Raw genomic sequence first — 23,474 nt, forward strand, 5'->3', positions numbered from 1 at the left:
AAGTATGTTGCTACTTAGCATAGACCTGAATCATTATATTAGTCAATTTCTGTGGTTTATATACGGTGATATGTAAATTTGATTACAATGTAGACACTTTTTCCATTGAAATTAATATGAAGCAGATTATCTTTAAATTTATTAATAAGTACATTATCTGTATCTTCCGAAAATTTGCATTTCGTTAAATATTTGTTCGTGGTTCTCCTCTTCTCACCAAATTTACGAAAATTTGTATCCCACAAATGTTAATGAACCAACAGTAACTGCAATTGATTTGGAAAATGCCCAAATCGTCCATCAGGTCTCACCATTGTACTTTAAAATTAACTTTAACCAAAAGCAGAAAAGCAGGATATTAGGTTGACCAAATGTGAATTTTCGGTAGTTATGATAGTTTTCATAACAGTGGATCAGTCTAGAACCCAAATTTTGAGATAATGAAGTTTTTGTAAACTTACATACGGGTTTGTATTTCATTTTGTGTTTGAGGTGTTAGTTTCAAATTTAAATAACCAAGGTCAATTTATCTTAAGATGTAGATCAGAGTGATCTCATTTTGGTAGGGTTTGTCTAATGAAAGTAAATTAATCGTTTCATCGAGATTTATTATTGTAGACAATTACAAGTGAAAGAAAAGTACAAATGTAATCAACATTATTAAAAAGAGCATAACACGCAAAAGAAAGAAAAAAACAATATCCGGAAACTTGAAAAAAACACTAAGACACTTGTGTTGAATAGTTATGTAATTTGGTAGCGTGATGTTTTACCACGAATTTAAAAGTATTAGTAAGAAATGCATAATTACATACAATTTATAAGAAAACCGTCCGGGACTCACCGATTAGTTTATTGTTTAAAGGCGTCCTGGATTGCAAGTGTACACTTTTATAAAGTTGACAAGAGCCATATACACATTCATATTCTTCTCATAAGTTAACTATTGGAAATCACCAGTATTGTTAATACAGGTAAGTGAAATATGAGATGTTGCACTAAGAACCCTATAATTTCACTATGTAGTTTTATTTTCTTAAATAAGAAAGCTGTGGCGTTCAGTCTTTGTTAGTCTAGTATGATTTTTAATTTCAGTTTCTTGTGTACAATTCGGAGTTTAGTATGCCGTCCACTGTCATTGACCTAGTAACATATTTGTTGAGTGCCAGCTGAAGGACTCCTCCGGGTGTGGCCGTGGGAGTTTCTCACTGCATTGAAGAGCCATTGATGGCCTTCGGCTGTTGTCTGCTCTATGGCCGAGTTGTTGTCTCTTTGACACATTCTCCATTTCTATTCTCAATTTTATTTAAGTTTTTATACGTTTAGTATTGTTGTAAAGCGGTTTACCAATACAATGTTAACCGTTAGTGGCTATTAATTCAAAATTAAGGAGTTGAATATTTTGTTCAGTTTTATTGTTTTGAGAAATATTGTAAAATATGAACATCACAATAATTCATATCGTAATAACAAAACTTTGCCCAAGATCTATAACTATTTTGAAAATGATCTTTGAGGCCTTTAATCGTTGTTACTTCGTATTAATTTGTGTAGGTTTTATTGTGTACTTTGTATTGACGTATTGAGTTGTACCATTTGAAAACTGATTTTGACTGTTTGTATTTATGTTGAGCTGAAACGCCACTGTCAAAGTAAGGAAAGGATTGAGCTCTTAAAGATTTGTTGAACCCTGCTTCATTCTCTTTATGTCTGTCAGGAGCCTGAAACTTAGTGGTTGTCGTTGGTTCATGTATGTCATATTGGTTTTTATTCAATTGTAATGTAATTGATATTACAGTTGGTCTTTTTTTAATTTCAATTGATTCTTCATTTTTTTTTATCTCGGTTCCGTTTTTGATCCGACAAAACGGTATGTGATTTTCTTTCATTGTTGAAGGCCGTTCGGTGACCTATCATCACTTGTATAGATTTGAAGTCTGTAAAGCGAGTAAATGTTTAATTAATGATTGTATATTAACGATCTGACTTTAAGTTGAGTTCGACTTGCTCATATCGTTTTTTCTAAGTTGTGTTTGCTGTATATTGTTCGTTTTTCGTTGTTTGGAATCACCGTGTTCCTTTGTCTTAGACTTAAAAGTTCTTTTTGTATCTTCTGCCTAAAACTTAAATATCATTCATAATTGTGTAATGTATAATGACCTAATCCTCATCTCAATTTACCAAAACAGGTGCAAGTGTGTGTTTTATAGAAAATGGAGCAATACGTGTGTTGCTATTTAACATGGACATGACATTTCGGAGCCTTTTATAGCTGACTATGCGGTATGGGCTTTGTACATTATTGAAGGCCGTACGGTGACCTATAGTTGTTAATTTATGTGTCATTTTGGTCTCTTGTGGAGAGTTGTCTCATTGGCAATCATACCACATCTTCTTTTTTATACGAATCATTATATTCGTCAATGTATCTGTGTCTTGCATCTATGACATAGGATTGAGTTATGATCTTTCCTTTCAATGGGTGACCTTACCCATACCTGCAGTGTATGCCTTCATATATTTTACAAACGCGATGATTTTAATTTTCCTATAGTCAACTTTCCATTTCTGTGTAGCAACATCCCAGCAGCACCAGCATATGGAGTATATGTGTCTCAATTGATACGTTACTCTAGAGCTAGCTCAAAGTACGTTGATTTTGTTGAACGAGGAATACTACTTTCTCAAAAGTTGGTAAGACAGGGCTATGAATCAATCAAATTAAGGTCACACTCATGAAATTTTACGGTCACCATCATGAGCTGATTGGCCATTATGACAAAAGTATGTCAGAAATCATATCTGATATTCTTCCTCAGTCATAATAACCTTCCATCATTACCGAACTGAACAAAGAAATAACACGACGGGTGACGTATACGGTGCAGGAAATGCTTATCCTTCCGGAGAACCTGATTTCACTCCCGGTTTTTAGTGAAGTTCGTATTGTTTCTTAATTATTAATGATAACTGTTGATGTAAATGTCCTTTGGTTTTGTGAGTTTTTGTTTACTCCTTGGTTTTGATTGTTATTGTCTTATAGTACTTCGACCATATTGATGAACATGAAATTGATTACTTACAATTTGAATATAGTCAATGATTTAATAATGGAGCAGTTAAGTTTAGTCGATATAATTCAATCTTAATAAGGAGCAGATTCAAGTGCCAAGAAAATACAGTTCATTGGAAATATTTCAGGACAATGTTAAAACTACTAGACGTTAAGCATTCAACAATCAATAAATCAATCAATCTTTTTTTACGTAAACAATATTTTCATATCAGAATTAAAATTTCAAGCATTATTAAAATACACAATTTAATTAATTTGCAATTTTTTTATATGGGCGTTAAAAACTTTGATATACGTGGTAGCAATACACAGTTAGGGGTATGATTTTGTATTTTTGCCTCTAAATTTTTTAAATAGAAAATGAACGCTGTCTTCTTCCTAGACCATAACAGGAATCCAAGGTTGTAGAAATAAGGGATGAAATGCCACTCAGTATCATACTGAGTGGCATTTCATCACTGTAATGGTACCCATGATATTTAAAAAAAGTCAGAAAGGGAATCGTCTAACATTTGATGACAGATAATCTAATTAATATACTAGTCATATGCTGTTATTTTATCAATGTAGTTTCGTTACGTGGTATTTGACAACTATAAACTATCAGATATCTTTTATGTTTATTGAAGAATAAAGCACAATACATTAAAACAGCATTGTACAACATCAATCGAGGATACCTGTAAATAATAATGAGATCGACAATGTTTACACAAACACATGTATTGACCCCAAATCTTATTCAAAGACGAACTTAAAGACTGAGCAATACGCTCCCCTCCGCAACCAAAACATGGTGATTTCATGTGATCAGTAGGGATAAGCAGATCACCATTCGTGCACCCTTTATGTTGAATATGATAGGTATAAATTCGATATCACAAAGAAAAGTGGACGGGGTTTTAGTTACGACTATTGGAGAATATCCTTGGTCATCTGTGATACAGATACTTCAAAACAATTAACTATCTCGTTATAAGGCTGACCTTAACTTTTTGGGGATGAATCCTTGCTTCTTAAGCCTCCTTGTAAGCAACAACCCTGTATCATGGAAAGAAACTTGAAAAAAACGTAAACTCAAGAATATTGTATTAATTATAATGTATATATATACATATATATATACTTTATATGCAGGCGTTTATCGAATGTTGCTACATTGTAATGGTAGGTTTAAAATTTGAAAACCTTATTCTCATATAATAAACATTGTCAATTTGCAGCTGGAGTTAAGCCATGCTATCGTTCGTATCGTTTATTATACGGCCGATGGGATAGATGTATTCAACATATTCACCAGACTTCAACTCAAATCAGTCGAGATTTCTCTCTTTGGCTATTAGCCAAATTCTTATAACTTTGGAGGTTAAAGACAAGATTTTACTTAACGAAACAGGATATGCACTGTGTGTGTCATTGGCTTTTCCTGGTGGGAATTGATATAAAAAGAAATGATCAAAAAATGCCGAACTCCAAGAGAAATTCACTTATCAAATGGCAAAAGCAGAAGCTCAACATATGAAAATAAACGCACTATTTATTTTCAAACACTTTAGTTTTTCGTCCGGAAATCACCTAGTTGATATGTTTGTCTGTATTTAAGAATACTGTTCAACTGAAACGTGTCCGGTATACTTTATTTAGTAATTATGTAATTTTAATTGTATACAATAGTGACCATTTTATAACCTCAATGCAGGTAAGTTACATATGATATGTTGCACGTTCTCTCGTTCATACGTTGTTAGGTTCATTTGAAATATTTTTTAGCGTCACTTAATTTTTACATTAGGTTTGACACATGTAAGTTACATAATGTTTACCGTTAGATAATTAATGTACTGAATGTTTTGCTTGCCATTCACCCTGCATAGTAGAAACTGACACTTTAGAAAACGAAAAAGCTTGAAGAACTTACATTTTCTACTATACTATTCGAACATATTATCCATCGAATATAGAAATTAAAGTACTGAAGTATTGAATATCGGATGACCGCAAGTTCTTTTGGATTGCCAAAATCACTTATCAAAGAAAAAAATCACATCTCTATACCTAAAACTGAGGTATATGTACAAAGATAAAAAAAAATTCTGAGACAGGTTCCTGCGAAAAGTATGAATAAATGACAGGAAATTCAACCTCACAGTAATAACTATTATTTACACTGGTTTGTTGTTCTATATATTATATTAATATAACAGTTACATGTATATATAATTTTCATCCATTTGTATATCATTCTATTCTACTATTCTAATAATAGTGCAGTGCAAGTGCACGTTGGACATTCTTCTATAAAAATTAGATTTTTCAAAAAGATTGAATATGAGTAGGTATTCATATTTTCCCGTCAAAACAATGACAGAATTACCGGTCCTTCCTGGGATTGTCGCAAAACGTTCTTGAGATAATCTTCCGCATGCTTTAATACAATTTTTCTGTACGTGTACACATATATTATCAATGATTTACTTAAATATATATATATATATGGCACCAAATGGGATAAATGAAAAGATGTAGTTCGACACCATGCAGTGCTTCACATCTGGGTTATATTACTTATTATTACAGTCTCCGTTTCTATTTCTTTACCTTACTCATCTCTAAAATAAATCTGTTAAATATAACAATTTAAATTGCTTAATTTTTTTAGGGATGTATAAGTACCAAGCCACGTCCTACTATTTTACTTTAGTCAAAATTTGTTATTATATTTTAACGGCCGTTTGTTTTAAACATCGCAGACTCTAATGTAACTACACTACAGTTGTCAAATCTGAAATATTTAGAAATTTAGACCGTTCAGTGCTGTTTATTTGGAATTCTTATTGACGCAATCTTTCTTGTAACATCATAATATCGACACCGTTAAAGCTTTAAAATTGTGCTAGTTCACATCGCACATTATTATTTTTATTTAAAGCATATATGTGAACTCTCTGATGTAATTAGTCATATAACCTATGTCATATTCAACAAATTTTTAGAATGGTGCAAGCGTCTTTACTGAGGTTCGGTTTGCCTTTTTTATTGTATAAATTTCAAGATTTAGTAAAAGTTTAATCTAAGAAGACTTAAAGATGATTCATTTAACATCAGAATCTGACTGACGAAGGATATCTGTTATCCGAAATATTTATAAATAATTACATTTATAGTTCCTTTTTATATCATTGGTGTTGTTATGTACACTTTTTAGGCGTTTATATATATATATATATATATATATATATACCAATCACCAGATCACAATCTGAAAGATTTTGATCACATGAAGATCCTTGTGATCGAACAGGATTGTACATGGCAACATAGGCAAAGAGAAAATCGGGAGAGGTTTTGGATAAAAACACTGGGTGTCCTCCATCCAGATGGAATCAATAGAAAGAAATAATTAAATTTACAGTCTAGTGTTTATATTATTATATTCAGGATTTTGGATTAAAATCAATCGACCAAAACTTACCTGTATTATTAGTGATCTATGTTTACACCTTATACATTATATCTCATTATTGTTAAAACTTTTGTCACCGAAAAAGGCCATTTGTTGAGCCGAAATATTTGCAATTATTGTATAATTTATATCATCTGTTCAGTTTTTCCATCTTTGTGCAATGATATTCAACACTTTTTAGTGTTTTGTTTTCCATCTATTTATCGGTATTGTTACACAATCTTTCAGACTCATATATATATATATATATATATATATATCTAACGACAAAACATTTCATATTATTAATCTATGTTTTTAACAAAAATATTTTTATCAGCATTCATTGAAGACATGTATTTATAACAACGATAAGGAATGTTAGTGTGTACTATTTAATATCCGAGTATTTATCATGTTTATGGTGTAACACCACTAATTCGGGCCCGGCCAGAAAGCACATACCAGAAAGTAGTACATTTTTAACACAAAATTGTTCCTACGCATGAGTGTAACTTTCAAAATATGTAGAATATTTAGGTATTTTTGGTATCAAATGAAAGCTGAAGGACTGGTGATCATTGTAGATTACTTTTGGACTTTTAATTTTGAATATTAAAAACACTGCACCAAATTTTAAAAAGAGGGTACATTTTGTCTGTTTGTCAGATCTGATGTACCTGTTTTGGTACATCCGAAGTTCCGGGAACCAGTTCTTTCTTATATGCCATTAAAGGTATGTTAATTTTTTCAGTTCAAGACACCATAAAGTGTTGCTTTGAAATGCAATGATTGCCACTTTATTTGAACTTAAAACAAAAGAGGTGTGCCTGCTTGAAACGGAGGAATTTAACATAGAAAGCAATGGGACCATGAATTAGTGGTGTACTTCCTTATATATCGGTTACAATAACAACACGACAGTTACGTGTGCAAAATTTAGGCTATAACAATACATCGGAATGATCCCACGGTCATCTCGGGTGTAAAAAACACAACACATTTATAAACATAATCATGAAAATTTCGTAAGGTAGGAATAGTTATCAAAGGTACCAGGATTATAATTCAGTACGCCATATTCGACTTAATAACCTTAGTAGCAACAATATTGAAAAGCAATGCGTATAATAAATTTCATTTTTACTTCTGTAGTGCTAAAATATGTTATTTCTTTTGACCTAATAAGCATACACGAATAACTGTATTAAAAGTCACACGAGAAATAACATGAGGAAATATACATCGGAAACTTGAATTGTTACCACTTGCACTGTATAAGATTTATGCACTGATACTACATCACTTTTTTTTTGTGAAAGGCTGGAAAAGTGTGAACAAAATTTTCATCTATAAGTTAAGGTTGAATCAGCTCCATACTAGAATGATAAATCAGAAAGGAGCGTTGCCCAATTGTTGGTCTTAAAGGACCACTAGCTGTCAACTCCATGTTCACCGATTTGACTCAAATTCTCATATGTAATACATAACAATGTAAAGCATTTATTCGAATTATAAAGTCTTAACTAAACAATTTACAGGTTATGGACTCGATAATACGAGGCACATGATGTGGCAAAATTTCAATGAAATGCCAACTGTAAAATTGTGAAGTGCAAATCAACGTGAATAAAATACATGCATACTTGATGGTACGAGTAGCAGGCTTAATCAGTTCAAATTCAAACATATCACATTATTTTGTGAGACATCAAGAAAATATGAAAGTATCATCGTTTTTCAGTCATTTTCAATTTGACGGTTTTTTATGCCCCACCTACGATAGTAGAGGGGCATTATGTTTTCTGGTCTGTGCGTCCGTTCGTCCGTCTGTTCGTTCGTCCGTTCGTCCGTTCGTCCGTCTGTCCCGCTTCAGGTTAAAGTTTTTGGTCAAGGTAGTTTTTGATGAAGTTGAAGTCCAATCGACTTCAAACTTAGTATACATGTTCCCTATGATATGATCTTTTTAATTTCAATGCCAAATTAGAGGGTTTACCCCAATTTCACGGTCCACTGAACATAGAAAATTATAGTGCGAGTGGGGCATTCGTGTACTGAGGACACATTCTTGTTTATTTTTCATATAAAGTTATTACAAACCCCATAGTATAGATAGGCTGTATTGTTCAACTTTACCAGGAATCCGCGAAGACATACAATGTAAAAGAACAAACTTTCATTCGTCGTATTATAAAAACGAATATTGGAGAGTACTATAATAGGTAAGGCCTTCAAACATCAACTTAAACTACCGGTTAACTGGTTAACCGGTCGAACGATTATCCGAGTAACCGGTTAGTCATAACTGTACGATTTGACAACACTAGTTTTAAGTCTATAGATCACAGAACAGTCAATGATCAGTAATTTTACCGATCATGTCAAATTCTCAATTGTGCAATTTGTCTTGAGTACGGATTCGAATGGACAGTATCGCATGCATGGAAGGAGTCTCTTTCACAGTTAACGCATCTGATCTTGTATTTTATATACCATTGATTACATGAGCTCAATTAACTGCTCAAATTAAATACACTTTTAATTAGCATTGAACTAGCTTCTATCAACTGTATTTGCTGTCTAGTTATTTCGTTAGTTGCGTTTGTGCTACGTGTTAATCTGACTAGTCAAGTCATTTTACAGTTTCGTCTTATGTTGTTGTAATACACCACTGTCTGCAGTTATTGAAAGTGACAAGTAATGAAAGTATCAAAGTTAAGTACTGTTATAGTCATTGGAGGACATAATTGACACATATATCAGCTGGAGCACCTGAGATCACCGCCAGTTTTCGGTTAGGTTCGTGCTGCTTAGTCATTAGTTTTCTATGTTGTGTCCTCTGTACTATTTAATTGTCTGTTAGTCTTTTCATTTTGAGCAATGGTGTTGTCATTTTATTTTCAATCTATAAGTTTGACTATCCCTCTGGTATCTTTCGTCCCTCTCTTATATATATATATGTATGTGTGTTTTACAGGCGTTAATCGGTACTTCAATTGTTGAGCTTTGGTATTTAAAATGAAATGATGTGAATACAATACCCATAAAGGTGTCAGTCGTTATTATTTTGTATATGATTATTTGAAAATATTCAATATTTTTTCCGGACATTGATGTTTTATGCTATTGAGAGGCACTGTAGATACAAAAAAATGTTGTGCTCACTAAAATTGGAGTTAATAACAGAAGTGTGCCATAGGACACATATAATGCGGTCAATGCAAATTTCAGGTGCTTTAGAACAATAAGTAGATCCTGCTCTAAACTTATCGAAGGTATATCTTTTCTTTTACCAATAAGAACATTAGTTCAATAGCTGAACATGTAAGCAGCAACCCTATTTAATACATAGGGTATTCGTAATCAACTGTAATCGATTACATTGCAATGTAATTACATTTTATTAGTAAGCATTCTTATCGCTACTTTTTGCATTTTTCCTTTGATCTTTTTTTGTTATAATTTTTCATATCATGCTACTCGCTTGAGATGGGACATTATCGCTAGAAACTAAGATGCTTATGAAATTGACACGTACGTCGACATAGGTAAAATAGTGATAAACAGATTATCATTGCTCAACTCAACTCGATTGCTTTTCTCGCATTCGCCGTATTGGCTCAAACGTGAAAATCAATCTATTTGAGATAATCAACAATAATCTATAAGTATTCTGACTACGAGCTATTGTAATGTTACTCTCCAAAAGGGACCAAATGACATTATCGTTTTCGTGTGTTGCTATTTATCATACCGGTATTTGTTTTGTACATGAATCACGCCATTCGTTTTCTCGTTTGAAAGACATACCGTATAGCGGATTAATTTCTCGGGGTACAAATTTAAACATATTTGCGCGGATAGAAAACAATCGCCAAAATAAATTCCGCCAATTTAAAAAGTTCCATGTAAAGTATTGTTAAAAGTTGTAAATCCACCAAAATAATAACCGCCGAAATTTTTCGTATACCTTATTCAATGAAAATCGCCAAATTTCACACCCGCCAAAATAACCCGATATATGGTAATATTGGTCATTTCGGGCCTTTTACAGCTGACTAAATGATATGGTTGATCTGATTGTGAAGGCCGTACTGTAACCAATAGTTAAAATTGAGAATGGAAATGGGGAATGTGTCAAAGAGACAACAACCCAACCATAGAAAAAAACAACAGGAAAAGGTCAGCAACAGGTCTTCAATGTAGCGAGAAATTCCCGCACCCGGAGGCGTCCCTCAGCTGACCCCTAAACAAATATATACTAGTTCAGTGATAATGAACGCCATACTAATTTCCAAATTGTACACAAGAAACTAAAATTAAAATAATAAAGTTAACTTCTATTTTGTTAACTTCTTTGTCGTTTGGTCTCTGGTGTAGAGTTGCTCATAGGCAATCATACCAATTTTCTTAATTTTATATTTTATATCAAAAATAGTTTATATACAAAATTAGCAATCGTCAATTTATCGTAAGAATGCAATCTAATAGTAATGCAAGAGTAATCATGACTAAACCTGGGTTTTTTTATATTATAACCGATGATATGTCAATAATTGTAAAAAGTATATAAACATTCTTCATCTGCAAGATCAGCTAACGTTACACTTGTAGTACATTATTCCACAATTGAATTTATCGGATGAATGTACTAAAGAATTTGAACAGTATAAAATAAGTTATTTCAGATCAAACCTGACATCGTTAAATAATGTTACATAATTTATAAAGAAGTATAATTTTTCAAAGTGTCACTTAACGTGTGTATCAGATAACATATCAATTAAAATTTGTAGAAAAATGCACAATTTATACATATTTACAAGGAAACATTTCCAATTTGGTATGACTTCAATACGTTTCAACAATGCATACCAAGAATTATCTTTAATCTTTGATACAAAAGAAGCAGATTAAATATACGAGATATAGATATTGTTTAGTACACATCTTTTCATACCTGTTAATTTTTTAAAGCACTCCTTTTTATTACTGAATTATACTATGCGAAATGCATTGTGCTAAAAATTATAATGTATATGAAACACTATTAGGAAAATATGCAAGGTGAACATAGTATGTCTGAATATCAATAGAAACTTTATTCTTAGGAGTAATTTTCCATCAAGAATCATAAAATGTTATCATATTTTGTCAATAAAAACTACAGCATATGATTTAAACGTCGGCGATTTTTATAAAATATTCAATTATAAGTCTTAGTTAATAACTCTGCCAATACAATTATTTCAGACACCTTGATTTTAATCTCTTTTCATTTGGTATTATCTATGTCTGTTCCATTAACTTATACTAGTTTTCGAAATTAAAGCTTGAGTAATAGCGGTAATATGAAATTGTGGAATAGTTATGATTACTTGGATATACTATTCATCTAAGTTACAAATATGAGAGCAGTTAAGAAATCTTCAAAAGTTAAACTATATATGGTTATAAAATATGTATTTAATGAAATGATTTATCAAACTAGTTTAAATAAATCTCCACACTCGCTCATTTTGTTATGCTTGGTCGAAGCCAAATAAAATTCAATTGCCTTTCATTAATGCTCTTAATTGCGGCAAACTAGACCCGCGTCTGGCGCAGATACACAATTTTAACCTGGTATCTATGATCAGTTTATTTACTTGAACTGTTGTTAAATTTTATTTTTTGTTACAATTCAAACTTTCGGAAGGCTAACAATTTAGGAGAAGATATAGTTTGACTCTTTACATTAAAAATGCATTCATAATCGTCATTCATACGAAATGGAATTAAAACAATTTGAAATTTTGTGACAATGATTGACATAAACATATCAGTGAGTGAAAATGCCTGTACCAAGTCAGGTATGCCAGTTGTTGTCCATTCGTTTGATGTGTTTTATCATTTGATATTGCCATTTGATTAGGGACTTTCCGTTTTGAATTTTCCTCGGAGTTTAGTATTTTTGTGATTTTAATTTTTATATCACTTAGTAGTGTGTTTCAAGTTGGTCTACCTTTTTAAACAGACATACTTAGGTACTAAGCAAACTACAAAATAGACACACATTTTCATATTATTCAAATATTATGACCGATCGGCTTCACGAGTCCCTTGTCATCTCAGTCCAGAAAAGAGCTTCAGACGCATAAAATATTTGTGTTTTTATCATCTTTTGTATAGATATAGGAAGAAGGGTGTGAGTGCCAATGAGACAACTCTCCATCCATAACTGGATCGATACAGATGGTGGTGGATTTTCAGTCCCCAAGGGTATAATCAACTTAGTAGTCAGTGCTTCGGTACTTTAGTTATGTTATTGATAACAAATCTATCAGAATATTCATTTTTTGAATTAAAAATCAGAAAAAAAATAGGAAACTAACTCTCTCAGGCAAAGATACCATTCGATGGTTTTGGCCATTTGTTTGAGATCTGTTCCGTCATATAGCTCTCCAATTGTTTTACTTTTATACATTATTGTTTTTTAAATATGTGGCGTGGAGCATTAATGATGAAGGAAAATACAGAAAAGCGATACAGACGCATGTTATATATAAAGTATTGGTTTTTTTCCTCTCTACAAGTTGTTGTCATTTGGTTTGTGTTTAAAACTTTCTTTTAAACTTGTTTTACAGGTAAAAAAAAATGCCAGGGGAACAACTAACCTGTGTTTGGCAAGCTATATATGCCCTAGATCGTCTCAACAGTGTAAACATGAACAAAGATGCTATGAAATTGTTTCTTACACATGCTGCTCAATACGAATCAATCCACTTTTCTGATCGCAAATATTCCGACACGTTTTCAGAGGCAACTGTTAAGTTCAATGATTTCAAAGAGTACGTAAAAAAACATCTGCGGGAAAATGGGGTTGCCTTTTCCAAAACTTGCAGTGATTTGGAAGAAATGAGTTGGAACAACTTGAAGTCTGGCCTGAAAAGTAAACTAGAGACAGGAGACGTTTATAAACTATGGCGCATTTCTAATCGCCTGGTTAAGGAAGATACATACCCGCCTGTGGTCTTCCGAGAGGAGGCAAGCTGGCTTTTAGAGAAAGTGCTGTCTAATCTAGGACATAATCTCAAGTCTTCAGATGATGCCTTTAGAGAAGACAAATTTACTTTCCAAGAAATGTTATCAATTATGGAGGATTTTGCTTTTTCCGACACATCACAGCAACAAATAAACACATGTATCAACGATCTCTATATGTGGTTGGTTGTAGAAGTGATGAAGAAAAGCAAAGTATACAAACGTACTAAGAAGCAGGCAAATTGGACAAATTGGGTAAAACGTTGGTGTGTTTTGACACCTCAGTATCTTCGATACTATGGTACGGATATTAAAGCTTCAACAAGAGTTCCAACAAAAGCTGATTCCAATCAAAAAGGCGAATTTACGTTTACGAAGAATACTAAACTAGAAAGCCTTGTTGGGTACAGTGGTGTAGTTAAAAATCTGCAAGGAAGGTTTAGGCTTGCAAATGTTCCAGTGTTAGAAATGGAAATTGCTGTCGATGACGAAAATGAGAAACGAGCATGGTTATCTGACCTAGAAGAAATAATTCAGTGCTTGAGAGATAATACAACACCTGTTCAAAAACTCCTCAAGGAAAGGCATTTGAAAAGTATGGCAGCAAGGGAAAGGAAAGATGGGACAAATAAACAAGTAGAAGATATCGAATCAGCTCTAAATAAAACAAAGCTCCGGGCCGAGAGGCAGTCTAAAAAGAAATTTTTCGATGACACACCCAAAAATGTAGTAAAACCATTAACATCAGAAAAGACAAAAGACAAAGTACAACTAAAACGTCCTTCCTTGGAAAAAGAGAGTGCAGAAAAGATAAAAGCGATGTTTATGAAAATTGACACGAACGGAAACGGATTGCTGGATAAGTTAGAATTTGCAAACTTCTTAAAGGGTCTTGGATTAAACATGTCAGAAAAAGAAAGCAATCTAGTTTTCAAATCTGTAGATACAAATAAAAGTGAACAGATAACCTTCGAACAATTCCAAAACTACTTTTGTGTGCATATCATGAACGAAACGGAAACTGCCGAATGCGTAAATGCCATGCGAAAAGCATTTTTGGAGGCTGATCGTGATGGATCAGGAACACTAAACTTCCGGGAATTTACGGAGTTTGTTTGGGAAAAAAATAGGTCTGCCAGAATGACAAAAATTTTGAAGTCTTTCGCTAACATTACTACTGACGAAATATCGTTTAATGATTTTGAAAAGCTAGTTTCAGGCAGTGGAGCAGAGGTTCTTGTGCCAATATTAGAAGAAGAAATAGAACGCGGTACTGATTCATCTCTGAACGACTTTGAAGACCGCCTTCAGAAAGTCTATAAGGACACAGAAGCAGATGAACTAGCAACCTATATAAGACAGCGATGGGATAAATTTGCTACATTCCGAAGGGCTGGGCAAACAGGTTCTGTTGTTATGACTGGTGGACACGGAATGGTAGCAGATATTGTCCCAGGAGAGTATAGTTTGATTGACCTTGCTTGCTTCAGTGACCTGCCTCCATTGGAACCAAAACATAAGGTCGTAAAAGACACACAATGGTTATCCAGTACAATACCCGGAAAATCAGGAAAGATCATATTTCCACTTGAATTTGACAAACAAGTACCAACCGAACAGGCCACATCAGAACTTTTGCGGTATTATGGTTGCAGTTTTGCTGATAGTCAGCAAGAAAAGATATCTTTGCTTTTCCGCCACGGAATCCAGGATTTCACTTATGAAAACGGATACTTGGAAAAGTACGTAACCGCTACAAATGGTGGGGCAGGGATTGAAAAACATGATTTTTCACATCTAGACTGTCCTTTGTCAGAAGATTCGGGATTTTTCATTCTTGCAAAATTCGTAGACAATGGCGACTTCCACATAACAGCATTCCGACTTCCTGTACGTCATACACTGTATGTACCCGGAGGAGTAATTCATTGTAACGACTACCTCAAAGGAACATGGAGAACCATGCTGTCAGATGAAACAGACATTGATCACGTGCATCTCACACACGTCGTAGAAAAAGGACACGAAGAAAAGTTTAGATTCTCGTTTACATAACAGCTAATTCCGCGGTCAAATTACTTTGTTAACAAAGGGGTTGTACATTATTTGTATATACTTAATTTAGAAATTGATTAAGAAATATAATAAGTCAGTGAACCCATTTACGCTTTTACAAATACTGGTGAATTGAATGAAAAGCACCCTTACAGAATTTTCAATTCAATAAGGACATTTCGATCATAAATGATTGGTAAAAATATTTGCCTTAAGCTTGTTGTATGCAGGAAAGGTAATATAATACGAGGGTTATTAATCAGAAATAAATATGATATTGAACAGTACTGTAACTTGGTGTCTTCGTTAAACAATCGACCAAAGTTTTGTTACAAAAATTTACCAAAGAGTACTCAGTACTTTAAGACTTGAATGCTACTTTTTGTAAATTCATTGGGGTGTAAAAGCGTTGACCGAAGTACATTTTGTATGAAGCTTAATAGTCCTTCATTCTAAAAATGTGCGCATGGTACGCGCTTTTGTAACCCAATGAAATTACAAAAAGAAGTATTCAATACTTAAAATGACATTTGTAGCTAGGATCATGAAAACACGATTTCTATGAGGTTTTTCTTTTATTTACCTCTGCGTAGTATTGTGGGACCTCGTGTCATTATGAATGTTACATTTCTTTGTGTAATAAATCTCATTCAGAAGAACGCTAGATTGCTGGTATGTTCATCGGGCTTTATGACTGTTTTGTGTATAGCTAACTAGTTTTTCCTTATTTGATTATGAAACTAAACCAAAGAATACAATAACTTCTCATTATCAATGAACCATCAGGATATGACCTATTTCTTACAGTATAAGGGAAATAGACATACCATTGAAAATGTAACGTTAATGAACAATACACAATAAAAGAAGATGAAAAGGTTATGTGAAAAAAAAACTATTCATGACAAACATGCACATCTAACAATGTTTATATAAACCAAATATAGTGACCTTATTGCTTATAGTTTATGAAAAATGTACATAATGATCATAACATAAAGTTAACCTTGCCAATAATAGAGGGAAAAGATACCAGAGGGAGAGTCAAACTCATAAATCGAAAATAAACTGACAATACCATGGCTAAAAACGAAAAAGACCAACAGACAAATGATAATACACATGACACAACATTGAAACTAAAAACTAAGCAACACGAATCTCACCAAAAACTGGGGGTGATCTCATGTGCTCAGGAAGGGTAAGCAGATTCTGCTCCACACGTGGCAGCCGTCGCATTGTCATGTTTATACAATAAATTAGCATAATATATGAGTTTATGGTATAAAAACCCTGCCCGACAGAAGTGTACACATTATAATAATTTATTGCACCAGACTGATGAAAAACTTTTAGCGGTACTTTAGAAATCATAATTTATTCAAAAAGATAACTTGATTTATTACTTGAAGCTAAAGTTGAAAACGTTGGCTACTATTAAATGATTAAACTTCATCTGACTTATTGTACATTTACAAATCAGATACAATACTAAGGTTTTTTTTAACTCGTGACTAGTGTCCTCCATGCTCTTCAACTATATACCTTTGGCCTTCACATTTTTCGAATGTCACTGGTGAGTCTTTTGTAGACGAAACGCGCGTCTGGCGCAAATATAAAATTCAATTCTATGATGAATTTATATACATCTATATTTGCGGCTTTTTTCTCTGTCCGCATCCAGATTTACCAACACTGACACTTAATGTCATTAGTAAAACCAAATATGATTTAATGTTATATTAAGTTAAACGGGAAAATGGATCTAGCTTGTTTACTTCTCGAGGTTCATGTTGTTCAGTCTATAGTTTTTCTATGAGTTTTATTGTTTGTTTTTTGTCGTTTATTTTTATTTTTTGCTGTGTCGTTGTTCGTTTGTCCTGAATATTCCTTGGTTATCTTTCGCCTAACTCGTCAATTTCTTTCAGGGGTTTATATTATATAATGACCTTAACCCTATCAGAAATTACGAAATATATACATTTTTATGTTTTATAAAGATACAGAAACAGTAAGTGTGTTGCTGTTCTGTGGGTTTAACTTCCTAGTGTATCTACGGATATATATATAAGTCTAAGTACGAGGACGGACCACTTCACATTTTAAAAATGGATTTGGAGCAGATCATATTTAGATGTATTGCTAGTTAAACTACGTCCATAATCTATACATGTTTAACGTAACTAAAATTAATATAATTGTAAGCATAAACTGTCATCTTTCATCTCTGTTACATTCTGCTTGATATTATGATAGTACTGCAATGAATGATGCGCTTTTGATGACAAATTGAGTCAAAAGAAAAGATATGAAAAAATTTACAGGCTCTGCCTCTGTCAATTGAAAGTTTTCATTTTTTCTGCACATCGGTGTTTACTATTGATAAACCAAGTTAACGTTGAAATCGAATTACGATGTTTTGTCTTTTCTTGTTGAAATTTGTGATTTATCTTTTTGTTTATTTTTGATAAATCTAGATTCTAATATTTGCTTGTTTTCAACATTATGTGTTAATGGTAAATGTTTTCAGTTAAAGTTGGAAATTTAAAACGATAAATGAATATAAATTTTAAATGGTCAATAATTTTATAATGAAGTCTAAGTTTTACATATCCCATCCCATATAATTTAGCAGCGGATTAAGCTTTTGACAGTTTTACTGAAAATTAGATATTTCTAAGAATAATTGAAACACGATTACAAAATTGATTATTTATGTTTATCTGTTTATAATCACACTTCAGTCTGTCTTCCTCCGGAAATCACGGAGTAGATGTGTACAAGTTAATACAGTTTTGCCAATATAAAAGAATCTTATAAAACTTAGGAAAGTCAGATATATTTTGAATAGCTGTAAGAGTTCTCCACAATAGTGACTATTGTATAACTTGAGACATCAATACCGGTAAGTACATGTAACATAAGATGTTGGGCGTTTATTTAACCTTGGTAGTTTAGTCAATTATTACGGGAATGATAAGCTGTTGACAATTTTGTATAAAATGGTGAACATTGCCAGTGTTAATTATTATTTGGTTTTGTAGTGGTAAATATCAAGACTGATGAATCAATGCAGTTTCTATCATCATCATCTTAGCAACTCATTAAAAACATACTTTAACTGTTCGTTGAGAGCATAGGCTCCATGATGAAGACCGTACTTCGATTTGAGTTTTGGTGTTTTAACGCCACTTTTAAGCACCGCATTTAGGCGACCTGTTTTTATTAGTGGAGGAAGCCGGAGTGCCTGGAGAAAACACCGACCTTTGATAGGAAAACTGACAATCCTAGTCAATTAAGATTGGAGTCTAGTGCACCAGCATGAACTCGCAACCTCAGTGTTGACTGACTAGTGATCACAGTAGTAACTACATAGACCACTCGGCCACCAAGGCCCCTTCCTGTTCTTTGAACTACAATGGTTCTTCTTTTGCAAATTATAACTTGGATGGAGAGTTGTCTCATTGGCACTTGTTACAGTGGAAATAAGATACATGTAGTTGTTATTTTCGTTGAACATTTATTTCACGTGAAGTCTTGTCTATCCCTTTTTGCAGCGATTACACATTTCGCGATTTTCAAATTTACTTGATGTAGATACACAACGAAAGATGCAAGTTTTACATGTTAACAAACATATATATTCGTATTATTTTGCAACCCGCCAAAGTAGCGATACTATATCTCTCGGTTAATTTTAAATACAAAATGAAATCTAGCTTGTCATTATTCAGTAGTTGGCATTGTATTGTCATCACTAGGATTGATTTGTTGTACAGATGAATATATCAATAAATAATTGGTTTTTCAAATAGAAATTTAAAAGAACTCCAGAGATACCATCTGATTTTGGGGAAGGTTTTATTTCTTTCGAAAGGAATATTTTGTGGCCACACGTATTATTTTCTATCAGTTTTGACATGTTAACCGTTCGATAAATACGAAAATGACGTAGTTGGGGGTTGCAATTTACCTACTATTATAGTAAACACTGCTACCGAAATACAAAGTATCTGAAATAACCTACATTTCGTCGTATTTACACATATTATACATCGAATACAAAAACAAATGCATGTATCAATATTTCTAAATAATTCTTAGGTTGAAAGTTATAAAAACAAATGCTACTTGTAGCAAGATACCTGAACAAAATTTAAATAATACTTGAACAACATATGTCTCTTCCTCCTATCATTATTGATGTTGTTGTTAAAAGAGGAACAGTAAGATGTCCAGAGATAGTTATTATTTTTAGAGGTGTGTTTGCAATAGAATTTAAAACCGTTTCAAACACACATATTTTGTATACTCAGACGGTTTATTTTCGTTAAAATCTAATATTTGCTTGGTTTTTTGCTGAGTTTTATTATCATCCTTTTGCATGATTTAATTTTTAAGATATTCACATACAATAAATTTTACTAATATTTTACGATTGTTATTTCATGAAATCAATTTCGTCTTCGAAAGCAATAACTCTACAAGGATCGATGCACAATAAGTGATCTTTCGAATAAATTTTTATTTATCAGTTAACTTTCATAAATATTGTAAACTTTTAAGCAACGCAGACTATTTTCATGTTGTTTCACATATATAAATATGCTAAAATAATTATCTATTAAAAACGCACTACTGAAATCAGGAGCTATTTTCCATACCATAGACAATTTTTGGAGCTGACTAGAGTTGTCGACAATTTATTTCAAAAGGAAACCAAAAAACAAAACATTTCACTGGGAAACTATAAGGTTGGATTTCTAGTGCAAAATATCGAAGATACTAAGGCGTGAAATAGTAACATCTTGCTTTCTATTTCATCGTGTAAAGACCAATTGAATATGTCTAGTTTCCCATGAATATATTTCTTTTTTTTCTGTATATAGATAGTATTCACTTTGTAAAAGGAAATTTTCGTTTTGGCAATTGTTTTAATAAATAATCTTACATGAGATATCCTTTTTATATAACTGATTGTTCGAGTAATCATCTGAACTATACTTGTAAATTTAACTCACAGTCGTGTTATGGTCGCCTGTTGGTAAATAATTCCGCTAAAAGCGGTGCTAAGGGCTGTCTTTTGCTTGCAGTGAGGTGGGACCATTTCAAGCCGTGTTGAATGAATCATCTCAGAGATGAAGAACAACGATAAAAGCGTTGTTCTTCTGCTTTTTGTGGTTTTTTCTGTGCATGTTCTGATTTCGTGTCATGGATAAATACTCCATATCCTCTTTGTTCTATCGTAAAGTTGAAATGAGTGCAGTAAGTACTATTGAATCATTTTTAGAAATCGATACATATTTCTTTAATTGTATATGGAGGAAATTTTTTATTTTTATTTTTTCTCACAACAAAACTACAAAACACATTTCCTTGTTAATCTTTTTATTTCCTTATGTTTGTATATTTTTCAAAAGTGTCTATTACGCATTAACTTTGTTTCGTCTCTCTCTTATCTGATTAATGATTCAGATTAGAGTCAGATGAATAACAGTGGAAGTGCTTACTTATAAAGGATGTTTAGCTAGCTAAACTAACCAGGTTTAATACTCCGTTTTTTACATGCACATTGATGAAAAGAAAATTATGCTTTTACCAAGTCAGGTATATGACAATTGTTATTCATTCGTTAGGGATTTTGATTTTGCCTTTTTCTCGGAGTTCGGTATTTTCTTTTCTTTATTAGTATAAAAAAGAAAATGTGGTATAATTGCCAATGAGACAACTATCCACAAAAGACCAAAATGACACGGACATTAACAACTATAGGTCACCGTACGGTCTTCAACAATGAGCAAAGCCCATACCGCATAGTCAGCTATAAAAGGCCCCGATAAGAAAATGTAAAACAATTCAAACGAGAAAACTAATAGTTTTTTTTAAATTGCATTTGAATAACGATCCCATTTAATTATTTGTTCACTCTGACAATTTCTTTGCCATATTTTCTAACACGCTAATTTTCATTTAACGATTACAAGAATCCTAAAACAAGATGATGTATATATTTATCAATAATGTCAAGACTTATAAAACATACTTCTTGAACCAAGACATATCATAGTATTATATTATTTTTAAGTATCCTGTAAAATGAGATATCAAACCTATAATTGGTTTTCATCAAATATACTGAATCATGTTAGTAAATCTCCACATCTTTATTCATTGAAAATAGAAAATGTATAGATTCGCGAGGAAAATATTTTATGGTTGTTGGTTTTTCTTAGAAACTAGTCAGTGATAATCGATGTATTTTTTCAAAGAAATAGAAATAAAGGATGCCCGATATACATGTAGTTAAGTCTGCGCCATATCTTAAATTTAATTTGGAAATTGATGATAATGGTCGTAAAAAATAACTTTACGACAAAATGAAAACATTCACCTTTCCAATTGTAAGCTTTTCATATCTATGTAATTAAAATCTATACAGGGAGTACTTATTTCAAAGATGATGTACTGTAGATCTTTCGTTTCCGAACATATTTCCTTGATAGAAAGTTGTTTTTACAAGAAAACTAATTAATCAGCATATCATCCTTTGAAAGTTTGACGGACGCCATTGCGATCCGATTGACCCTTTATTAATATCTGTGGTGCCACAAATGACTACAGATTTGTGCGAATCATCATTAACTACAAAACATGTGTTAATAATTGAGTAGAATGTGTATACCTTCGGACCAAATGTTACTCCCTTTTCCCACAAGTTTTGTGTTGCTTGGATCTTTCATTTATTAGTTTAGAAAATCCTGTTTGTATCTTTTGCCTATTTTATATCCTGTATTATAGATATACATTATTTAAGTGCATAACATGGTTTTCCTCATTAAACATGTTAAAACTGACAAATTAAACACAAAATACAATGTTCTTGCATTACAATAAAATGAAAAAGAATTCAATAGCAAATGAATTTAGAACTAGTTTATCTTCAAGAAAAGTAAAAAAATGAATGATTTAAACATTTTTTTTTTGTTTCTGCAGGATAAGTTTAACTTGAAACACACTGCAACGCATTTAAATTGTACAGGATAAAGGTACTTAAGAATTTTGAAGTGTGTAAGTTAATTCGTATAAGGTCAAAGATGACTTCGTTACGTAATCTGTGTCAGTTTAAGACGTGTAGTAGGTAAATTTACCATTTGAGATGTGTAGAAAAGTAGAAATTATATTAACATGGTAAAAGTTACGTGTTCTCTAATGTTATCATTTCGATTAAATATTATTAATGATTATAATGTATAAAATTTTACAAGGAAATACAAATAATAAGTTTCGACTTAGCAAGATTTTACACATGACATAAAAATTCTAAGTATCAATTGAACCTTACAAGGGGTTCAATGTTTAGCAATATTCGACACCGTTCTTTTCATCAACGAATTTTACGACAGATTATTAATGGAGATGACTTTTACTCAGAAGTTTTTCTTCTAGAATTCAAGTTTCGATATTTTCATTTACATTTCGTGAAATGAAAACTAGCTGAAAAACTACATAACAGATATATATGTATGTAGTGTACGTGAGTCTGTGAAAATAAAATTTAATTTAGTCGTAATTGGATTTTACCTAAATATCAATCTCTGCGAGTACACTTATTTCAATGCCTTTTCTACATTTAAAAATGCCTGTACCAAGTCAGAATGTCCATTCGTTTGATGTGTTTTGTCATTTGATTTTGCCTTATCACTGGGGTAAAGCTGATGACCGTAACTGCATTCACGGACATCTCAAGATGTCGGATGAAAAAATAGGTCAGTATCTGTATTGTCTGTTACAGCGTTTCTATATCACTTTCTTTACAAAGAAGACATTGATACGATTTAAATTTATAAAAGATTCACACGGAAATCAGAAATTACTTCC

General features: G+C 32.4%; 2 protein-coding genes across 3 annotated transcripts in view; both read left to right on the top strand.

The window, feature by feature from the left end:
* LOC139485395 (switch-associated protein 70-like) overlaps window positions 1–23,474 on the top strand; it is a 31,362-nt gene that overhangs the window by 1,385 nt on the left and 6,503 nt on the right. The window lies entirely within an intron of this gene.
* On the top strand, window positions 712–16,255 carry LOC139485394 (uncharacterized). 2 transcript variants are annotated; one of them, XM_071269851.1, is made up of 2 exons: window positions 712–974; window positions 13,145–16,255. In XM_071269851.1, the coding sequence occupies exon 2, from the start codon at window positions 13,155–13,157 to the stop codon at window positions 15,594–15,596; it is 2,442 nt and encodes an 813-aa protein (XP_071125952.1). In that variant the 5' UTR covers window positions 712–974; window positions 13,145–13,154; the 3' UTR covers window positions 15,597–16,255. The 2 variants fall into 2 exon arrangements, with proteins under 2 accessions (XP_071125952.1, XP_071125953.1); XM_071269852.1 differs by lacking the exon at window positions 712–974 and adding an exon at window positions 4,300–4,775.

This window comes from Mytilus edulis, chromosome 8, assembly GCF_963676685.1.
Source record: "Mytilus edulis chromosome 8, xbMytEdul2.2, whole genome shotgun sequence".
In the NCBI taxonomy this organism is placed as follows: domain Eukaryota; kingdom Metazoa; phylum Mollusca; class Bivalvia; order Mytilida; family Mytilidae; genus Mytilus; species Mytilus edulis.